General features: G+C 44.1%; 1 protein-coding gene across 4 annotated transcripts in view; it reads left to right on the forward strand.

Annotated features, from left to right (window-relative positions):
- The window catches only part of ZMYND12 (zinc finger MYND-type containing 12), a 28091-nt gene extending 10464 nt beyond the window's left edge, over window positions 1-17627 (forward strand). For 3 of the 4 annotated variants that reach the window (XM_019429197.2, XM_019429196.2, XM_053896630.1), the window contains exons 3-8: window positions 836-977; window positions 2086-2257; window positions 10573-10742; window positions 13051-13173; window positions 13406-13517; window positions 15471-16536. In XM_019429197.2, the coding sequence (XP_019284742.2) occupies window positions 836-977; window positions 2086-2257; window positions 10573-10742; window positions 13051-13173; window positions 13406-13517; window positions 15471-15835 (1084 nt within the window). In that variant the 3' untranslated portion in view covers window positions 15836-16536. Of the gene's footprint in view, window positions 1-835; window positions 978-2085; window positions 2258-10572; window positions 10743-13050; window positions 13174-13405; window positions 13518-15470; window positions 16537-17269 lie in introns of those variants that run through there. The other variant, XM_019429195.2, reaches the window with a different exon arrangement.
- The last annotated feature ends 4241 nt before the right edge of the window (window positions 17628-21868 follow it).

The raw sequence follows: 21868 nt of genomic DNA on the forward strand, positions 1-21868 counted from the left end.
TTGGGAATCATTCACAGAGGTAATTACTTAAGGAATGGGAATGGATTCTCTGTAGGGCTGCTGTCCTGTCCAATTAAGTGTTTAAAAATACTAAATCTGTATGTAAATTTCAGAAAAGCTTTATACCAACTGTCACAGCGCTTCCCTCTGGAGAACTAAGAAAACACCTGACTCTGGAGTATAGGCTCGGAGTAACTACTTAAGCTTTCCACACCTATGCTTCCTTATCTTTGAAATAATAGCTTTGGTTTTGCTCTCAAAAAATGAAATAGTTACTAGCAAAAACACCTGCTGCGCCACTGGGATTTGGGGCCGTTCCCAGGGTGTTCGTGTCAGTGTGCCCCCTGGAACAACAGACACTGCAAGCGGAGCTCTCCAGAGCTAAGTGACACAGTGGCACTCATGGTAGGAAAGTGTCTCCTAGAGCCTCAACCAGTGTAAATTCCTCTCCCTTCCCCGAGGAAAAGACCCTCTCACCCATCAACTTTGGTGTTCAGATATTCTGAAAATGGTCTTAGAACAATGGAGAGATAAAGTCGTCTTTGTTGTTCCTAACCAAGCAGAAAAGCGGAACAGCCACGGCGTCACCGCGTGACTTCGGAACGTGACCCTGTGCCCAAAGAAACAGCAGCCTCCCTCCCCAACTAGTTCTTACACCATCAAATAGCCTCATGACAAAAAAGGGATTTGTGTCAGAAATGGCATCGGGTTGCCTGCCTGACGGTATGTGTTGGGCTGGCTTCTCTAGTTTTTAGGGCTGGGCCAGTAGTAGGGCCAAGAGAATCGTGGGTCAGGCCCAAGGTAAAGATCATGAAATCCGTGCTTTTATTGTCAGTGGTGTGGTTCATCAAAGAGCTGACTGGGACAGCATCCATGAGAAGATCTGTCAGCTCCTGATCCCACTGCGCACCACCATGCCCTTCTACAATTCAGAGGAAGAGCGGCAGCATGGCCAGCAGCAGCTTCGGCAGCGGCAGGTGGGTCTTGCGGGACTGTGACAGGGGTGGCTCACGGGTGCCGCAAAACTTCCCAGGAGAAAGGGCGAACCTCCTTGAGGACAGAGACTTTGTTTTGTGGCTCTATGCCCTCAGTACCATTCAGTCAGTTGTTCCCCACATATTTACTGAATACCTACTGTATTAGGTGCCAAAGGCTGCCATAGCAAAATACCGTAGACTGGGTGGCTTAAACAACAGAAATTCTGGAGCCTAGAAGTCCCAAGATCAAGGATGGGTATCAACAGGCTTGGTTTTCTCTGTTCACAGGCATCCCTGGTGTTTCCAAATGTCTTCTTAAAAGGACACCAGTCAAATTGGATTAGGGGCCACCCTAATGGCCTCATTTTAACAATCACCTCTGTAAGGCCCCGTCTTTAAACACAGTGACATTCTTGGGTACTAGGGGTTAGAGCTTGAGTTTGGGGGAGGGGAGAACAGAATTCAGCCTTAACACCCATATATGCCAAGTATGTTGATAACAGCATAGGTGCATAGGAGGAGGTCAAAAAAATGATGTATGAATACACTAGGGAATACATAAAGGAGATTTTATGGCATTGATAAGCATCTCAATTATTCTAAAAAAAATTAGGGCTTTATAAGCCATAAATCTCAAAACACCAGATTCATCCATTTTAGTATTGTGGCACTTTGAGAATGGCCTTGGGACAATGCAGAGTTTAAGTTATTTCTGATATTCGCTATATCTGTTATCCTAACTCCAGAAGGAAAGAGAAGATATTTCTCTCAAAGTTAACTCAAGCAGAAAGCCAGACTTTTTTAGAATGTCCTAAGACATGACAGTTCTGCTAAACCACAATTTTATTACAAATATAAGAATAATATTTATTGCATAGTTTTCTATTAAGCACTCATTTATGCTGATCAATGAACTACGGTGAAAGGACACTTGTTTCTGGCCCTTGAGGAACTCACAATCCGGGTTTTTTCTATCACCTATTTTGGATTTCATGGCCACCCTAATACAAGCAGGTTAGCTAGGTGCCCTCGACCAGTTCATTAGGTGTTGGCCTTGCTCCAGGTGTACCCATGCCCGCCATTGATGGTCTAGTTTTTTCCTCCGCAGAAGCACTTGATTGAATTCTGCTACACTGTAGCCCAGAAATACCTCTTTGAAGGAAAACACGAAGCCGCTGTCCCGGCAGCTTTGCATTCGCTTCGCTTCCGCATGAACCTACACGGCCTGAGTTCCGTAGAGCTTGTGCCTGCTTACCTGCTGCTGGCCGAGGCGAGCCTGGGTAAGGGAAATGACTTGAGATCCCCGGGGGCCCCTTAAAGAGCACTATACTGGGTCGTTTCAGTGGCCAAAGAGTGCAACCTTGGAAGTGGCACCAAGACACTTTTCGTAAAAGAGCAGTGTTGCTGTAAAGTTTGGCATAAGGTGGGGAAGCAGATGTCATCAACTTTGGGCTACTACTGATGGAAATCCACTAAATAGCTGGTCTAAGCAGAAAGAGGACATTTACGAGGACCCTGGTGTGTCCCAGGGGAATTGAGTCTTCACGAGGCACTAGAATCAGAGTGTTGTAACCAACTGAGGCTGGTGCTCTGCTTCTCTCTTGGGCCTTGTCTCTTGTCTCTGCTTCTGTCTTCGCATCTGCTTTATTTTCCATCTCTGCAGATTTTTCTGCCTGATGCCTACCACGGAAGACACTACTCCAAAATATCAGATGTAGCTGAATTTACAGGGAATCTACATGTCCTCCAGGTTCAAGGAGGGTAACAGAAACTAATTAGCATCTGATTTCCAGTGTTCAATTCCTAGAAGAGACCGTTGTGTTGACTCAGCTTGAGTGTGGTGTTTACCTTTACCTACCTTTGTGTCAGGGTCACATGGTAACAGGAGTATAGGAACCTGCTCCCGTGGATGGGAGAGGGGGTTCTGAGAGTGGGAAGCACAGCTTTGGCAGAGCTTCATCCCACACAGTGGTTGCTACAAGAAGACAATTAGCATTTTGGAGGGGAATTAACCTTTTTGAGCATCTGCAATGTTTTAATTACTATCCAACCATTTTATACATCTTAATAGCCACTATTTTTTTTTTAAACAAACTTTTAGAGGCGCTGGGTGACTCAGTTGGTTAAGTGTCCAGCTTCGGCTCTGATCATGATCTCACAGCTGGTGAGTTCGAGCCCCACCTTGGGCTCTGTGCTGACAGTTCAGAGCCTGGAGCCTGTTTCAGATTCTGTGTCTTCTTCTCTCTCTGCCCCTCCCACCCTGCCTCCCTCTTTCTCTCTTTCTCAAAAATTAATAAACATTAAAAAAATTTTTTAAAACAAACTTTTAAAAAGAAAGGCTATTGGAAATACAGTACCTTGAACTTTTTCCCCCTGAGCTACGTTGAGAGTAAGTTGCTTGCCTGATGCATTTCCTGCAAAGACGTTCTCCTTCATAACACAGTACCACCACCATCTACAATCATCTACTAAGCAGATCCCATTCAAGTTTCTCCAACTGTCCCAATAACATCTTTATAGCAGAAGGATGCAGTTCAAAATCATCCTTTTCATTTTGTTGCCATGTATTTTTAGTCTCCTTCATTCTGAAATAGTTTCTCAATCTTTCTTTGGCTTTTATGACTCTGACACTTTTAAGATTAAAGGCCAAGTATTCTATAAAATGTCTCTTGATTTGGGTCTCTCTGATGTTTCTTCACGACTGGACTCAGGTGATGTATCTTTGGCAGGAATATCACAGAAGTGGGGCTGTATTCTTTCTCACCTCATCCTGCAAGTTGGCATATGTTTTCAATTTGTTCCATTACTGATGATACCCATTTAAGTTACTTTACTGGTGGCGTCTGACAGGCTTGTTTGTATACTCTTCCCTCTCTTTGCAATTAGTAAGTATTTTATGGGGAGGTATTCTGAAACTATAGAAATATCCCATTCCATCAAACTTTTAATATATTCATTTATTTATTTATATCAGAATGAATTCTTGGTTCCCTGTTCTATTCAATGGGTTAATAATCTGTTACTATCATTAATTTGGTGCTTAGATTATTCTAAGTGGCTGGCCATTCATTTTTTTAAAAATATATGAAATTTATTGTTAAATTGGTTTCCAGACAACACCCAGTGCTCATCCCAAAAGATGCCCTCTTCAATACCCGGTACCCACCCCCCCACCCCCCATCAGCTCTCAGTTTGTTCTCAGTTTTTTTTTTTTTTTAATTTTTTTTAACGTTTATTTATGTTTGAGACAGAGAGAGAGAGCGAGCATGAACAGGGGAGGGTCAGAGAAAGAGGGAGACACAGAATCCGAAACAGGCTCCAGGCTCTGAGCTGTCAGCACAGAGCCTGACACGGGGCTCGAACCCACGGACTGCGAGATCGTGACCTGAGTCGAAGTCGGACGCTTAACTGACTGAGCCACCCAGGCGCCCCTGTTCTCAGTTTTTAAGAGTCTCTTATGCTTTGTGGCTGCCCGTTCAAACTGGCTTCTGTGTCTCCTTGACAATCCCCAATGTTCTTTATCACTTTCCTGCTTTCTCAACATACCTCCAAGGAGCCTTGATTTTTTTTTTTTTTTTTTTTTTTTTTTTTTTTAGTGGAAAATGGGATTCAGAAGCCAAGAGTTGTGCACTAGACATATGCATTGCTGTTGGGGTAGGGCTACTCCTAGACCTTCTCAATGGACAGAGTTAGGGAATATGTATGAATATAATAATGTATGCACATTTTACATCTAAATTCATTCTCTCTCTCTCTCTAGAAAGATAGTTAGATGAATAGATAGAAAGATAGATAGAGATAGAGATATGAGTATGGGTCCATGCCAGTACCTGGTACCTCTACCAACACCTGTTGGACTGAATTTAGAGGTACTGGCATGAACCCATGCCCAATCTAATTTCCTCCCATTCCATATCTGTAGTTCTCTTCTCTGACAGTGAGAATGCTGGCTTCCTTTTTCATTAATACATTTCATCACTTCCCCTGTATGAACTAATCTCCCATCTCCATCCCTACTCTTTCCCTTTGCAGATGTCCTTCTCTCCTTCCATGGGCTCTGACTCCTCAATCAGGGCTTCTGCTTCTGCATCGATCCCCTCCTCACCAGTTTGGACTCTTACTCCCCTCTACCAGGCCATGTAACTGCGAGAATGCCCCTCCTCACTTGCTCAGGTCTGGCTCCCCATTCCAGCTGTCCCTCCACCAAAACTACTGGGAAGAGCACTGGACAAAGAGATACAGCTCAGGCTCTGTGTATTTCTGACACTGACTAGCTGTGGGATTTGAGAAAAGTCTCCCTAGCCTAAGTTTCATCATCTCTCTTCTGGACTATTGCTCACTAGCTGGGATCTGGCCTCCCTCCAGTCTGGCCTCCACACAAAATGTGATCAGACCATTCCACTAGGTAAAGACCAGATTCTCCAAGCAGCCCATGAGCTGCGGCGTGATCGAGCCTTTATGAATTCTGTCACCTCATCTCACATCTTCTCTCTCCCTTTTAGTTACACTGGCCTCCTTGTTTGGGAAGGCTCCTCTTTAGCCACTCTCCCCATCTCTTCTCCCCTCCCCTCCACCTAACTAACTCCTATTCATCTTTTAGGTCTAAACTCAAGAGTTACCACCCCCTTGGGGCACATGGGTGGCTCAGTCAGTTAATTATCCAACTCTTGATTTCAGTTCAGGTCATGATCGCAGGGTCGTGGAATAGAATCGTGCATCGGAGTCTGCACTGAGCATGGAACCTGCTTGGGGTTCTCTGTCCAGCTCTGCCCCTCTCTTCTGCTTGGTCTCTCTCTCTCTCTCTCAAAATAAAAAAATTTGGGGACGCCTGGGTGGCTCAGTCAGTTGAGCGTCCGACTTTGGCTCAGGTCATGATCTCACAGCTTGTGAGTTCGAGCCCCGCGCCGGGCTCTGTGCTGACAGCTCGGAGCCTGGAGCCTGTTTCAGATTCTGTGTCTCCCTCTCTCTCTACCCCTAACCCACTTGCATTCTGTCTCTGTCTCTGTCAAAAATAAATAAACACTAAAAACAAATTTTTTTAATAAAAATAAAAAAATATAAAAAAAGAATTTAAAGAGTTAATTCTTTAAGCCCCCAGACTGGACCAAGTTTCTTTTTATATGTCCCCTTAAAAACCTCTTTCTCTTCTGGGTGTACATATCCATTGATGAGATTACTTAATTACAGTTTCTCTTTCTCTCTGGACTATAAGCTGAGGGAGAATCGGAACTGTCCCTGTTCTCACTCATCAGAGTGTCTTCACGCACAGAACAGCACTTAACACAGAGGAGGTGCTCAAACCCCACCTGCCTCCCCACAAACCTGGCGCCGAGTGGGCCCTGAGAAAGCATTTGGCAAATCTAAGTGCCCTTCACAGGATTGTTTTGAGGATTAAATGAATTTGTGTGTAATGAACGTGAGAGTGCTTTGCAAGCTGGAAGGTTCTGTCTAAATAGAAGTTCTCATTAATACCTCCCCCAGTCATTGACTGAAAACTTTTTCAACCTTTTTGTCAGTCTAAACAAATCACATTCTTTTTTTTTTTTTTTTTTAAATAGCAGGGGAGGGGCAGAGAGAGAGGGAAACACAGAATCCAAAGCAGGCTCCAGGCTCCGAGCTTTCAGCACAGAGCCTGACATGGGGCTCGAACTCATGAACTCATGAACCGTGAGATCATGACCTGAGCCAAAGTCGGACGCTTAACCAACTGAGCCACCCAGGCGCCCCTAAATAAATCACATTCCTTGAGCACATGTCTCTTTCTCATCTTAGCGGTTCCTTCAGACTGGAGTGGGAAAATAAGAGGTATTTTAGCCTTTTCTTTTGCTTTCCGTCGAATTTTGGAGTTTTAATAAGCTAGAGATGATATTTTCAGTTACACTTCGAAGAGCCACCTCACTCACCCTCCCCCACTGTTGTCAGCACATTGGAAGCAGGAGAACCTGGGTTCAAATTCCAACTCTTGCTTTAGTCCCTTATACAACAGCTGGCTTCTCTTCAATCATCAGGTGTCTGTGTAAATATCACCTTCTCAGAGAGGTGTTCCCTAAACATCCAATCAAGGTAGGTTTCTTCCCTCTTTTTTTTTTTTGATCACCGTGTTCTGTTCATTTCCCTCACAGCACTTCATTTTTGTTTCTTTACTGTGTGTCTACTTCCCTTGGTTATAAGCTCCTTGAGGTCAGAGATCATGTGTGTTTTATTCACTCACTAGCATGCGCTGAGCAGCTAGCAGAGCGGTGCAGAGTCTAAATTAGACGAATGTACGGTTGAATGAATGGATGAAGTTTCCTCCTCTGATACGTATTTCACAGGGTTGTTGGCATGCAAATGGCCTAGCGTGGTGTACACACAGCAGATAGCAGGCCCTCAGTAAATATGAATTCCCTTTCCTTCCCCTGGATGCCTCCCAGCCTCCCAGATGATTATCTGTGACTGCTTTATTCTGTGCTCCTTTGCTTTCGTCACCAAGCCTTACAAAATCTTCCTCCATAATGTCTTTCAGTTCGGCCGCCAGCCCGGCGTAAGCCTATTGTCTCACCCTGCAGACGAGTGTCGTTACTCCTTAACTGGCTATCCCTTCTTTTTCTATTCCATACATTTTAGGACATGACCTTTGAGGATAGTCTCACTTCCTTTGGCAACTTTGTGCATCTAGTATCTCCACTCCATCCCTACGCCTGTCCAGGCGAACACTGTGCCCAGGAGAGCATGCCTGAACTTACCGACCCAGCAGCCGCAGTCTCAGTTCTGACCTGCTTGGAGCAGTGCACTCCTCCTGCCTCACTATCCCTGCTCTCTGAATTTGGGGCCTCAAATATTTTTCTCCCAAGGATGCCTTTTCCTTTGGGATGCTTGTTATTTGCTGGTACAGCTTAGCTTTGGGCCCTTCCTTCCTTGGCATGGCCTTCTTGAATGAAAACTGGATAATGAGAATGAGAAACGTCCAGTATACGTCAATGCCCTCTACCAATTTCCCCCGTCTAAATAACCTTTGCTAAGAGTCATTTGCTTCTTTAAATTTGAGAGGACCGCAGTCTCAAGCTCTTATTTTACAGAGCAAATCTGCATGGAAGATGTGACTTGCCATGTCCACATGAGCCAGGATCATGGCCTCAGCCTCTTGCTTCTCATTGAGGATTTTCCTGTTTTAGTTTGAACTTCAGTCAAGATAAGTTCCTTGTTTCCTCCCTTAGCTTGCTGCTTCTTCAGCTCGCCTCCTTTAATTCGGTGACCTGTGATTACAACTAGAATAAATAATGCCTACATTATTTATTCCTAATTATTATTTAATCTCTAATTATTATTAAATTATTAAATAATCATTATTTAATAATTCCTAATTATTATTTAATCCCTATGAACTGGGCCTGGGAGAAAGCACAAGCAGAACTGAAGACTGTCTTGTGAGGGGTGTGTGGCCTCATCTCCTGACCATTTCTGCTGCAGCACCCATTACATGAAATACTTTGCACCCAGAGCATGCTTCCTGCAGAAGGCTGTCACAGTAGTTTTCTGTTTAGTTTTCTGACAGCCTCCCTAGAAGGCAAGCAGGTAGGCAGGAAACTGTTATGTATCTTTACAACCAAACGAAAAGGTTTTTATATTTAAAAAAATTTTTTTAATGTTTATTTTTGAGACAGAGAGATACAGAGTATGAGCGGGGGAGGGGCAGAGAGAGAGGGAGACACAGAATCTGAAGCAGGATCCAGGCTCTGAGCTGTCAGCACAGAGCCAGATGTGGGGCCAAGCCCCATGAGCTATGAGATCATGACCTGAGCTCAAGTCAGACACTCAACTGACTGAGCCACCGAGGCGCCCCACAACCAAAAAAAAAGTTTTAAGCATCAACAATATCTGAACATTAGAAATAAAGGTGCCTTTTACCTAGTAACCATGTGTTGTCCATTCTGGCTCCTAAATGCCTCTTGTGTATCTGTTCCATGTTTACTTACTGCCTTAGTTCAGGCTCTGGCCTGAACTATTTCCAAAGTCTTCCAGAGTCTTCCAGTTTTCTTCCTTCCCTCTGGTACCTCCTCCATATTGGCTCCTGGGTATCCTTCTGTATCTAAATCCAATTCTCTCTCCCTTTCTGAAAATCCTCTACCTTTTATCCACGTGCTTCCAGCTCCTTGGCGCAACTTACTAAGCCCTCTATGACCTGTCCTATGACTGCCTCTTTAGCCTCATTTCCTGCCACTCGATCACTCACACATTTGTGTTCCAGCATCACAGACCCATATATGGTTCTCCAAACACAGCCCACTATTTCGTATCTCATGGTTCTGCATGTGTTACTGTCCACCCCGGATGCCCACCCTCCCTTATCTCTCAGGAAAACTTCTTTTCATCTTCCAAACTCAGCTCAGATTTTCCTGTCTTAGTTCAGCTACTGTAACAAATACCACAGACTGGGTGGCTTAAACAGTTATTTCTCACCGTTCTGGAGGCTGAAAGTCCAAGATCAAGTTGTCAGCAGATATGGTGTCTGGTGAGGGCGCACTTTTGGACTTGTAGACAGCCACCTTCTCACTGCATCCTCCCAGGGCAGAGAGAGGGATCATCTCTCTTGTACCTTTTCTTTTACAGGCACCGATCCCATTCTTGAGGGCTCCACTCTCATGACCCAATTACCTCCCAAAGGCCCACCTCCAAATACCATCACTTTGGGGATTAGGGCTTCAACTATGGATTTTGGGGTACTACAGCATTCAATCCAGAGCACTGACCATGCTTCTCCCCATTCCAATGCCCCCTCTCCACCCCATCCATAGAATTAAACGCCTCCTCATCTCTGCCACTTCCAAACCTTATGATGTTACTATTGTTGCACTTACACTATTTTACAAATGTATTTGTTTTCATGCCACACACACATGCATTTCCTGAACCCAGCTGTAAATTTTTGAAGGGCAGTGGCTTTGATTCATCTTTGAATCCTCATCAATCAACACAAGGCCTGGTACATAAAAGATATTAAGTATACATAGACATAACTTTTTAATTGAGGTGCAGTTCACATGCATAAAATCCACTCCTTTAAAGTACAATTCAGCGGTTTGAGTGTATTCACAAGATTGTGCAACCATCACCATGTCTAATTACAGAACATTTTAGTCACTCCCAAATGGAACCCCATACCAATATGGAATATTGGTAGTCACCCTCCGTTCTCCATCCCACAGTCCCTGGCCACCATTTTCTGTCTCTATGGATTTGCCTGTTCTGGACATTTCATATCAGTGGAATCCCGCATTATGTGGCCTTTTATATCTGTCTGCCTTGACTTAGTGCAATGTTTTCAAGGTTTATCCATGCTCTAGCCTGGATCAGTACTTCATTCCTTTCTGTGACTGAGTAATATTCCACCCATGGGTATGGATAGACCACGTTTGTCATCAGCTGATGAGCATTTAAGTTGTTTCTACTTTTTGGCTATTATGGCTAGGCTGCTATGAATGTTCATGTACAAGTTTTGTGTGTCAATAAATGTTTGAGTCAATGAATAAATGAGTGAATAGGTGCTGAATCGTATTTCATCATGTGTTCTCTGGCCAGGATATAAATTCTAACCTTCTTTACTTCTTTTGGGCAGGTCTGGGCCAGACTGTCCAAGCTGAGGAATACCTATCCCAAGCCCAGTGGACAGTCCTCAAATCAACGGAATGCTCTTATGCCATCCAGTCTTTACTGCATCGGAACCTGGGACTTCTCCACATAGCTAAGGAAAACTACGAGGAAGCCCGTTATCATCTGGCCAATGATGTAAACAAGCTAAATTATGACACCTGAATGTTTCTGAGAGCAGCTATGCTGAGCTTTGTTTGTTCTTTTTTAACTGAGCCCTTCTCTAAAACTTTCCGTTTACAACTGACCGGTGAGGTATCAGCGAGAACGTGGTTCTAACAACCTGAGTTCAAGCCTCTCCACCTCCTGACTGTGCATCCTTAGGCCAGGTCACGCCACTTCTGCAAGCCCGACTGCTCTGAGGATAATAAAGGGAGGCAGAACAGCACACTGGTTAAGAGAAGGGCTTTACTTTTACTCTTGGCCATAATCTTGGACCAATTATTTCAACTCTTTCATCAAGTATAAGACAGAAATCATCAAATAGCCTGTGCCTCATTGGGTCATTGAAGAGATTAATAATAGGACAATATCTATGCAGCATTTTGGCTGTTGTTTTTACATATAACATCAATGTTTCTACTTCAGAGCTGTTGGCATATGAAAGTTCTTTATAAACTATACTTTATAAACTATGAAACTATGTACAAATGTTAGATAAGATGATGATGAGGGTGAGGACTGAGCTGTTCTTTCAGAATTTATGCTGTTTCTGTTAGGATTTCAGCAGTGGACAATATTAACAGACAGAAAAGTTCCTGAACCTGAAATCTGGATGAGGTTAGGGTCAGGATGCAATCTCCACGCAAGTTGGTTGTCTCTTCAGCCTCTCCACCGGGCAGCCCTCCCTCTGATTGCCTGCCACTGCACAATGTCGATAAATCCACTGGAAACTTGTGCTGGCTAGTCTCCATATCCCCTTACCTCAAATCCATTCTCTGCTCTACTGTGCCCTGTGAGGCCGACCTCTGTGGACTACATGACCGGACTCTATTGCTTTTTGGCTTCTGTTGGATTTGCAGAGTGAGAGGCGTGACAGGGGAGTGGATGTTGGGAGGAGATAGAGGTTGGGTATCTACTCTCTCTGCTGCCTTCCTGCTTCACCCCAGTTCTGGCACGAGCACTGCTCCTCCATGGCCACAGCTCCTGGCAGGTGGCCTTCTCCCATTGCTCTAGCTCTTGTGGGGCCCCGGTGACCCTGCTCTCTCCCTCACTTTTTCAGGAGTCTGGACAGTAATAGTTTCTTGCCGTTCATGGTCCCTGGGGCTTTACTAGCTCTTGTTGGTTCCTTGACCTCTGTATGTCTCTTTAAGAATCCTTTCATTAAACTGTCTTCAGGAAATACTTTGAGGATGCCATCTATTTCCACCTAGGAGACTGACTAAGACACTTTTTCCTCTGCCTTTTCTCTCTATACTCTCACTCTACAACAAATTAAACAGAGGAACAGATTCTGTCTTGAGCTGGGCCATATAGTTAAGGTACAGATCAAACTCAGATTCTTCTGCCTACGTTTCAAAAAAAAAATCAACCATAGCTTCATTGATAACATATCATAGACTTCACCCACTTTCAGTATACAACTCAATGATTTTTAGTAAACTCACAGAGTTGTACAGCCATCAGTCCAGTCCAGTCTTAGAACATTCCCATCACCCCAGAGAGCCCTCATATCCATTTGCAGTTTATTTCTCACTCTGACCCCCAGCCCCAGGCAACCACTTTCTGTCTCCCTAGATTTGCCTTTTCTGGACATTTACTATAAGCAGAATGATATGTTGTCTTTTCATCTGACTTCTGCCACTTAGCAGAATTATTTAGAGGTTCATCCATGTTGTTGTATCAATACCTCATTCCTTTTATTGCTGAGTAGTGTTCATCTTCTGGATATACACAATTTTTGTCCAGCCATTTATCACTTGATGAACATTGGGGTTGTCTCCACTGTTATGAGTATCGCTGCTGTGAATGTTTGTGTACAAGTCTTAGTGTGGACACAAGTTTTCATTTCCCTTGGGTGTGCGTCTACGAACGAAATTGCTGGGTCATGTAGTAACTCACTGTTGAATGTTTTGAGAGCTGCCGAACCGTCTTTCACAGAGGCTGCATCATGTTCTATTCCCACCAGCCGTGGACGAGGGTTCCGTTTTCTCCATGTCCTTGCCAACGCTGATTTTCCGCCTTTTTGATGAGAGCCATTCCAGTGTGTGTGAAGTGGTATCTCACGGCAATTTTATTTTGCATTTCTGTAATGACTAATAATGTTGAGCATCACTTCATGTGTTATTAGCCTCTGGCATATCTTTTTGGAGACGTGTCTATGCAGATCCTTTGCCCGCTTTTTAATTTTATTTGTATCGTTACAAATTCTAGGTGTACAAGTTCTTAAAATCAGATACATGATTTACAAAGGGAACTGAAGCACCCCTTCTTCCTTCTGCTGTAGATTTATTTTGCCAGTTGTGCATTTGGAACAGAGGATATCAGGACGTCAGGAGGCTACTTCCACCTGGCTAATATCTTCTACGGCCTTAAAAAGTTGGATGTGGCAGACACATTGTACACGAAGGTGAGCTGGGGAATATGGGGGTTGAGCCTTGATGCTTTGGCCTTCTAAGTTACAACCGGTGTCAGACCATTCATGAGAAATTTGAGGCACAGAAAGATGAGATGATTGGCCCAAGATCACATGGCCTGATACACGATATATCCCACTTTTCTTTCTTCCTGTTTCTCCACCGGCAAAATACACTAGGCTCAGGTCTGGCCTGCTTCTCTGATTGTGTCTGCTTTCCCAACAGGTCTCTGAGATCTGGAGTAAATACTTGAACAATCGCTACCAAGTGCTCTCAGAGGCTCGCATCCAACAGATAGACTTGCTGGGCAAACGATTTGAGACTGACACCGGCTTGGGTAAGTGGCAGCTCTCCCTGGGGAACAGAGCAGTGGCTTCACCCCACCTAATCCACAGGCCTTCTCCCCAAGAGGGAGAGCCACTGTCCCTGTCAGGAGCACACCAGTGCCATCTCCTGTAGTTTGCTGAAGCGGACACTGAGATAGGAAAACCAAAGGGATTTCACCAGTGTTGGGAAGAATTCAGAGCCCTGGTACTATACACAGCGTTTCCGGGGGCTCATAAGGTATGGATGTGAAGAGAAAAAGACTTACAAGAGCCCCCTGTGATTTCTGCAGAGCCTCCATTTCTCCAGGGCACATAAGGCAAGGTAAATTCTCTCATACTGCGCATTTGTTCTGGGGCCTTCACCTCTTCCTTTACTGGGCAGTGAGCTTCTCAGCGGCAGGGCCGGGTCTCATTATTTCTCTGTCCCCAGGCTCAACAGAGGGTGAGTACTGAGTGGCACTGTACAGCATCGTTCCCTCTGAGGTAATAAAAAGGGGCAGAGGATCTAGTTTCTGCTCAAAAGAGACATGCGGTGTAGTTGATGACACAGGACCTATATGAAATAAAAGGAAACGCCTACAAGTACAAATTATATTACAAGATGAGTCCTAGAATGAAGAGGTGAGGATAGTTGGATGGTGTTAAATAGGGAAGACTTCTTGGAGGAGAGGTTTTGAACTAAGATTTAAAAAATTAGGACAGGGGCCTCTGGGGGGCTCAGTTGGTTAAGTGACTCCGGCTTGGGTCATGATCTCATGGCTCTTGACTTCAAGCCCCGTGTCGGGCTCTGTGCTGACAGCTTGAAGCCTGGAGCCTGCTTTGGATCCTGTGTCTCCCTCTCTCTCTCTGCCCCTCCTCCAGTTGCACTCTGTCTCTCTCTCTCTCAAAAATAAACATTAAAAAAATTACAGGTCATGATCTCACATTTCGTGGGTTCGAGCCCTGTGTCGGGCTCTGTGCTGACAGCTCAGAGCCTGGAGCCTGTTTCGGATTCTGTGTCTCCCTCTCTCTCTGCCCTTCCCCTATTCATGCTCTGTCTCTGTCTCAAGAAAAAATAAACATTAAAAAAATTTTTAAAAATTAGGGGCACCTGGGTGGCTCAGTCAGTTAAACATCCGACTTTGGCTCGGGTCATGATCTTGAGGTTCGTGAGTTCAAGCCTCATGTTGGGCTCTGTGCTGACAGCTCAGAGCCTGGAGCCTGCTTCAGATTCTGTGTCTCCGTCTCTCTCTGCCCCTCCCCCGCTCATGCTCTGTCTCTCTGTCTCTCCTTCTCAAAAATAAATAAACATTAAAAACAATTTAAATTAATAACTTTATTCAGTTTTCTCTCATTATAAAAGTGGTTTATGTGAAAGCAGAAAACTTAGAAATCCAAAGGCAGCCAACCTTAGGGTTATGGTGTATGCCCTTTCTGTCTTCTTCTCTTACGTACTTCTTAAGTATGTAAAAAGTGTTTAGAAGTATGTGGCCCCAAATAACTCATAATAAGTGAATAAATAGTCGCTAGAGTAGGGCCTAACACCACTGGAAGGAAGTGTAAACAAACTTACATGGGGAAGCAGCAAGGCCGAGGCGCCAGCACCTTGGATTTGGGAGAAGATTAAGCTGCTTGCTGGCTGCTGGAAGTCCCTGCTCCCTCTCTGGCTCTCAGGCGGAAGCTAAGTGGGACCAAGGAATCCCGCTGGGACAGCCTCTGCATTTGGAGCCTAAGAAATCGAGAGTTTAGGACTCTGAAAGACAGAAGTTACCTTGAGACCCACTGGGGTGAGCAGGTTTTACGGAGCTGCCTGAAACTGCCCATCTTCTTGCTCGCGTGTGGCCGCAGTCCTCTGGGTGAAGAACCTGCTGTGCCTTGTGCCCAAGGCCAGCGCCCTGTCAGCTCTGTGCTCACCCGTGAGGGGAGACCCAGCGGCTCCCCGCAGCCTGTTTCTTCTTTCCAGCTTCCTCCCTTTCCCCTTGCAGATGAAGCCCAGGAAGCAGAAGCCATTCAGATCCTGACTTCAGTCTGGAACATTCGAGAATCTACATCTGACACAGCCCCCCAAAAAACTATCTTTGTTCTGAATACCCTGGTCATGCTTTACTACCTGATGATGAATTCTTCAAAGGCAAGTTTCCCCAGAAAAGCGCCATGTCTAATGGAGGTAGAAGTTCCTCTAGTTGCATTCAGCTGTGTTTTGCCCAGTTGCACTGGCTTCTGCCCTCTGAGTAAGGCCGCACTTCAGAAGAGTTCAGATGTTCATGATGTTTCTCATTTGTTGAGTCCAGCCTGCATAATGGAAACTGCATTGTCTTCTTCCAGAGGGATATGCCCGTTACTAGCCTAGGTACTTCTCACGAACTAATGCAGTTAATTGTCAGGCCAACTTTATGAAGTAGGTATTTTATTATTCCCACTTTACAGGTAAGGAAACTGAGGCACAGAGAGGGTCCATTATTTGCCCAACTTCTTTTGGAGGAGGGGAGGTCACAATAAACAAGGCAACATTTAATGGGGAATAAAATTTCAGATCGCAAATAGCGCTGCAAAGCAAACGAAAGCAGGCAAGGAGAGAGGGAGGGCTGGCTGGAGGAGGCCTTTGTGTGTGGGTGTCACGGAAAATTTAGGATTCCCTTCCCCCCTCTCCCTTCCTCCCTACCTTTCTTCAGCAAACTTTACTAAGTGCCTTCTGTATACCAGGACCTAGAGGTGCTCGCAGTCAGTGGGTTATAATCCAGTGTGATCGTGAAGACCGGGGCTCTGTGGGCAATGCGAGGGAGGGACACCAACCCTATCTGGGATGTAGTAAGAGTGCTTAGGGAACAGGGAAGCATTTCCATTGAATTTCCAAGCTTACACTGTAAAAACCTCTTTTCTACAGTCCCAGGTCCAATTTTCTACTGTGTACTCAAGGAAGTCCTTACCCTAAGGCATGTGAAGGGTATTAGATCTGTAAGAGGTCCTTAGAGAATAGGGACACATATATCTACTCCAGATTGCCACCTCACTTCCTTTAGGTCTTTCCTCAACTGTCTTCAGCGAAGCTTTCTCTGCACCCCCCCCCCCCCCCCCCCCCACTGAAAGCTGCAAAATCCTGCTACTGCCACTGGTGCTTCCAACCCCCCTTTCCTACTTTATCCTTTTCCTTAACATGTATCACTATTGAGGATACTGTGGTGTTTTACTTGTTCGTCTTGTTTATTGCCTCTCTTCCTCACTGTGCTGTAAGCTCCAGGAGGGCAGGAATTTCCACCTGTGGTCATAGTACCTGGAACATAGTAGCCATTCAATAAATATTTATTGGAAGTGAGGGAGGAAGGGAGGAAGGGGGAGGAGGGGAGAAGAGCCAGCCCAGAGTCTGTCCCAGGATGTCCTGTGAGGCCTCTGTCCAAGTCAAAACTCTAGACCATGGCCCCTTAGGACGGGAAGCTGCTTGTGGAACCTGTCGCCCCTGGCCTCCCGGTGCTGGTTCAGAGGGTCCTGATTCAGATCCTGTGGAGATCTCACTTTGTTAAGAAGGCGTACTTTGTACTTAGTTTGTCAAGCCAGGTGGGTTTCTCTGGTCCCCCATGCCCCACTCAGCACGTGTGTGGCTAGTTGTAAGGACCTAGTGGGTATTCGCAAGTCTCCAACAAGTGGAAACTCCAAAAGTGGAAACTTTTCACACCGGTGGCTGGCGTGAGAAGCTGATGGGTCCTTTCCCATGTTGAGCACAGATGGGGCTTCCCAGTGTAAAGCTTTCCTATGACGACTTCCTTTTGTAACTGTAATTCCATTCCAGGCACAAGAATATGCTGAGAGAGCCTTCGGTCTAGCCAAAGAACACCATCTCAGTGTCCATGAACAAAGTACCATTCAAGAGTTACTAAGTCTTATCTCAGCTGAAGAAACTCATCCTGTCACTTAGTGACCCATGAACTCTGCATCAGGGGCTATTCAAGGGGCTATTGAACGTCTAATGCATTCCAGCTTGCACGACTGCTTTGAGGTACTATGATTTGCTGAAGTTCACACTCTTTCCCCCGGCACTGCACACAGGTGCAAACATAGCCATGTTTTTATTCTTAACACAGCATATGCGAGGGACTATAGAGCTTTAGACATAAAAATCAGTAAAAGTGATCTTAATTATGACCTTTGCACTTGGCTTCCCATGACTTTGTATGACTTTGAGTAATGTGCTGTCAGCACCCAGTTGCTTTCCTGAATTATAAGTAAAGCACAAATAGTTTATTATTTACCAGAAGTCTCCCAGGGACACATGTTTCATAGATCTTTGCCAAAGAAGGGTGTAGGGGACAGAGTTATATTGGAGCAAAGTTTTCCTGTTCTACTGGAATTAAGTTAGCATTAATCTGAGGTAGATTGTGACTTAAATGTCCATTATACTTCTTAGAGCAATCACTGAGAAAATTACTCTGAAAGGTAGTTACAGATCGACAAAGAAATTAAAATGGTACACTGGAAAATATCCACTTCATGCAAAAGAAGGCAGAAAAGGAGGAATAGCAGAACAAAAAGACACGAGACATATCAAATACAAGGAGCAAAATGCGACATCCATCATAGGTCTTTGCAGAGCACCCAGTCTAGCTTGGCTGAGATACCATTCCAGGCTGGGGTCTTTCTTTTCCTCGACAATGACTGAAACAGACGTGAGCCATCTATGCTGATGTGAAGGACAGAGTGCAGGCCTCTGTGACAGACATACCCGGGTTCAAATCCCCGTTCTCTCACTTTAATAGCTTTGTGACCCTGATCCCCTCCCCCGCCCATAACTTCATCCATTGTTGTAAAACGGCCCAGAGGTGACCATGGCTGTATCGGCACGTCCCATCGATGAATCTGGTTATTTAGCACATCCTTTTATTGCCTCCAGACTCGCCAAGCAGCCTGCCCGGTAGCACTTTGCATCCTGGGCAGATCTGCATCCAGGGGAGAGGATGCCAAGGACCTGTGGGGTAGCTTTATCCTCCTCCCTGTAAATTCAGTCACCCCGACATGCATAATAAACAGGTCTAGGGAAAAATCTGCTGGCACCCCTGTTCCGTACCCGTGGGTTTCTTCTGCTTCTCCATGATGGCTAAAGTCACAGGGCCTTACCTCCTGCCCCACGCCTGGCACTCCAGCTGCATCATTGTCTGCACAGTTCATCTCGCAGCTGTTTGTTCCTCTCTCCCAGAACACACCCCCTGCTGCTTAACTCTCACCCTCTGACCCCAGATAAGAGGCCGCTCTTTCAAACAGACGTCTGGTGAAGGCTGGAGGGGTGCAGAGGGGGATCAACAACCCTTAGCAGATAATTTAAAAGAAAATATTGGAACTTCCCTATTCCGAAGATGTCTGTCAAATCCATTTCATTAAGCCTAGCTCTCTCCTCAACCATATTCACTGGCCCCTTTCTCTTTCGTCCCCCCTCTGATATCTGTTCTCTGTCTTCTCCACCCCAGAGTTCTTGTTCATGAGTCCTTCCCCGCTGAGTGCATTTATAAAATTATTGTTTAAATTAAAGTGTTTTAGTTTATTGTTCCTTTTGACCAATTTTCCTCTTGGTTATGGGCCATAGTCTTCTCCTTTTTCACATGTTTAGTAATTTAATTGCCAGTCTTTCTGTTTTTCGAACACTTGCATTTAAGGCTACAAATTTTCCTCTAAATACTGCCTTAGTTTATCCTACATACTATGAAGTACAGTATTTTAATTGTCATTTTGTTCTAAATATTTCTCTTTTTTTCTTTTAGAGAGGGAGTGCACAGGCACAAGTGAGGAAGGGACAGAGGGAGAGGGAGAGAAGGAATCCCAAGCAGGATCAGCATGGAGCCCGATGTGGGGCTTGATCTCATGACCCTGGGATCATGACCTGAGCCAAAATAAAGAGTTGGACACTCAACTGAGTGAGCCACCCAGGCACCCTTTCTTTGTTCTAAATATTTCTTAATTTTTTATGATCTATGACTCTTAATTTCTGAAACAAGATGACCTTAATTGCCTCTTTGTTGTTGATTTCTAGCTTAATTTTATTGAGGTCAGTTGTGTACAACTCTGACTTTTAGAACTTTGTTGAGATTTGCCTTATCTCCCAGGATATGCTCATTATTTGAGAACATTCTGTGTGTGCTAGAAAAGAATAGAATTATTGAGCACATTGCCCTATGTATGTCCATTAAGGTGACCTTGTTCATATTTTCAAATCTTGTACATCCTTGTTGAATTATTTGTTTATTTCTGGGAGAAGTATATAAAACCCATCCAATATGATTGTGGGTGTATCTACTTCTCTTTGTGGTTCTGTCAGCTTTATATATTTTGAGGCTTTCTTATTAGGCAAGTGCAAATTCAAATATTAGATCTTGCTCGTGAATTGAATCTTTATTATTTTTTGTATTATGAAGTGATTCTCTCTGTCTCTAGTAATACTTTTGACCTTAGAGTCTACTTTGATCTGATACTCACATAGCTACCTCTGTTTCCTTTTGGGCTGAATTGCTTGATCTCAGGTAGGCATCCTCACTGTTTCCTTCAGCATTTATCTCTGCTTCCAATAGGAAGCTTGGAACTACAGTTCCCTGTATCTCTTTTCTTTATGATTCTGGATTGAACTTAGCCAATGAGAGACAACTGCACAGGATTTGGAAACTGGAGGAGAAGGAGCAGCTATTAATCTTCCTGAAAATCACCCAGTTGCTTTCCTGAAAGCAGATTTTGTGTGAAAGCAGCTTGCTGACCTTTGCTCCCTGCTCTTTATCACCCGGCTGTTTCAAAGATCATTGAAGTCTCTAATTCCCTGTATTAAATAAAGTTCTTCACTCTGAACACCTAGAGGCTTCTGTTTTCCCAGCTAAAACCTGACTGAAACGCTTGATGTTTCTTCTTGCAATCTTTTACTTTCAAACAGTCTGTATCCTTATTTTTTAGATATATCTCTTGTAAAAATATAGTTGGATATTTTTATATTGGTGACTGTTAAAGAATCATTTAGCCACTTACATTTTATTTACACACTGAATTATTTGAGTTTAAAGCCACGATCTTATTTTATGTCTTCTATTTATTCTTCATGTTCTGTTTTCTTCTTTCTTTTGGATTGATTATACATTTTTCTCATTTTATTTTCTCCTCCTCTCTACTAGATTGTAGGGTATATACCACTGTTTCCATTCTTTCAGTGGTTACCCCAGAAATTCATTCCTAACTTAACAAAGTCTCAAATTCCTCAGGATGTTTACTCTCATCCTGGATAATACAGGATCTTTAAAACCTTTTAATTCCATTTACTGCCCCCTAACTTATATGTTATTACTGTTATTTATTTTAAATATACCTTATGGGGCACCTGGGTGGCTCAGTCAGTTACATGTCCGACTCTTGATTTCTGCTCAGGTCATGATCTCACAGTTCGTGGCATCGAGCCCCTTAATGGGCTCTGCATTGACAGCATAGATCCTGCTTGGGATTCTCCATCTCTGCCCCTCCCCCACTCAAGCACGCACATGCGCTCTCCTGCTCTCTCAAAATAAATAAATAAACTTTAAAAAAGGCCACAAGTCACAATTATTATTATTTTATAAAGTCGTCCTAATCCTTCTTGCTTTTCCTACTTTGATCTGAGCTCACATTACTTATACATCCTTCAGTATTTCTTGTAGTGAGGGTGTGCTGATTACAAATTCTCAGATTTTCTTTCTTTCGTTAATCTTAAAATGTTTTATTTTGCCCTCACTTTTTTGACTCTTCAATGAAAATGTGTTTCATTTTCATATGTGATTCAGTGATGCAGGACATAATCTCAATTCCAAAGATCTCTGCAAAGTGGGGTTTGCTTGACCCAGAAAGGTACAAGCAGGTTAAAGAGAACCAGGAGTTTCGGTGAGGCTCTGGGTCCTCCACAGAGTGTCTCTTGTCTTTCCAGCCAGGTCATCGCATCTTCCCCATGCATCTTCAGCAGAATTTTCGGGCATGGAGTTGAGGAATCATCCTTGAAAGGTCTAGCTAAATTTTTTCTACCAGCAAGTACATATTCACTGTTAGAAATTTGATCATGTTGTCTATGAACCTTAACAGAAATTCACTTTGAGTAGTTGCTCTGCCTTCCTACTATATAACGTTTAATCACTGATGGCTGTGGAGTGGTGCTGTGTCATAGGTCCTCTAATGACCAAGCTTAGTAACAAACTGCTTTACCCACCAGTCGGTCCCCCTACCTACAGATGTACACGCACAGGCAAGTGAGGGGTCTCTGTATTCACGATGGCCCAATGAAGTGCGACATCTTTCAAGAATAACAGGTCACGAGAAACAATTGTTTGACAAAGTAAATACTTCAAAAAAAGATAATGAGCCATTACTTGAATGACAGGCCATGCTGTCATTTTGTTTGATA

The sequence above is a fragment of the Panthera pardus genome, unplaced genomic scaffold (genome assembly GCF_024362965.1).
Source record: "Panthera pardus isolate Hobbes unplaced genomic scaffold, ASM2436296v1 HiC_scaffold_11, whole genome shotgun sequence".
NCBI classification, from domain to species: Eukaryota; Metazoa; Chordata; class Mammalia; order Carnivora; family Felidae; genus Panthera; species Panthera pardus.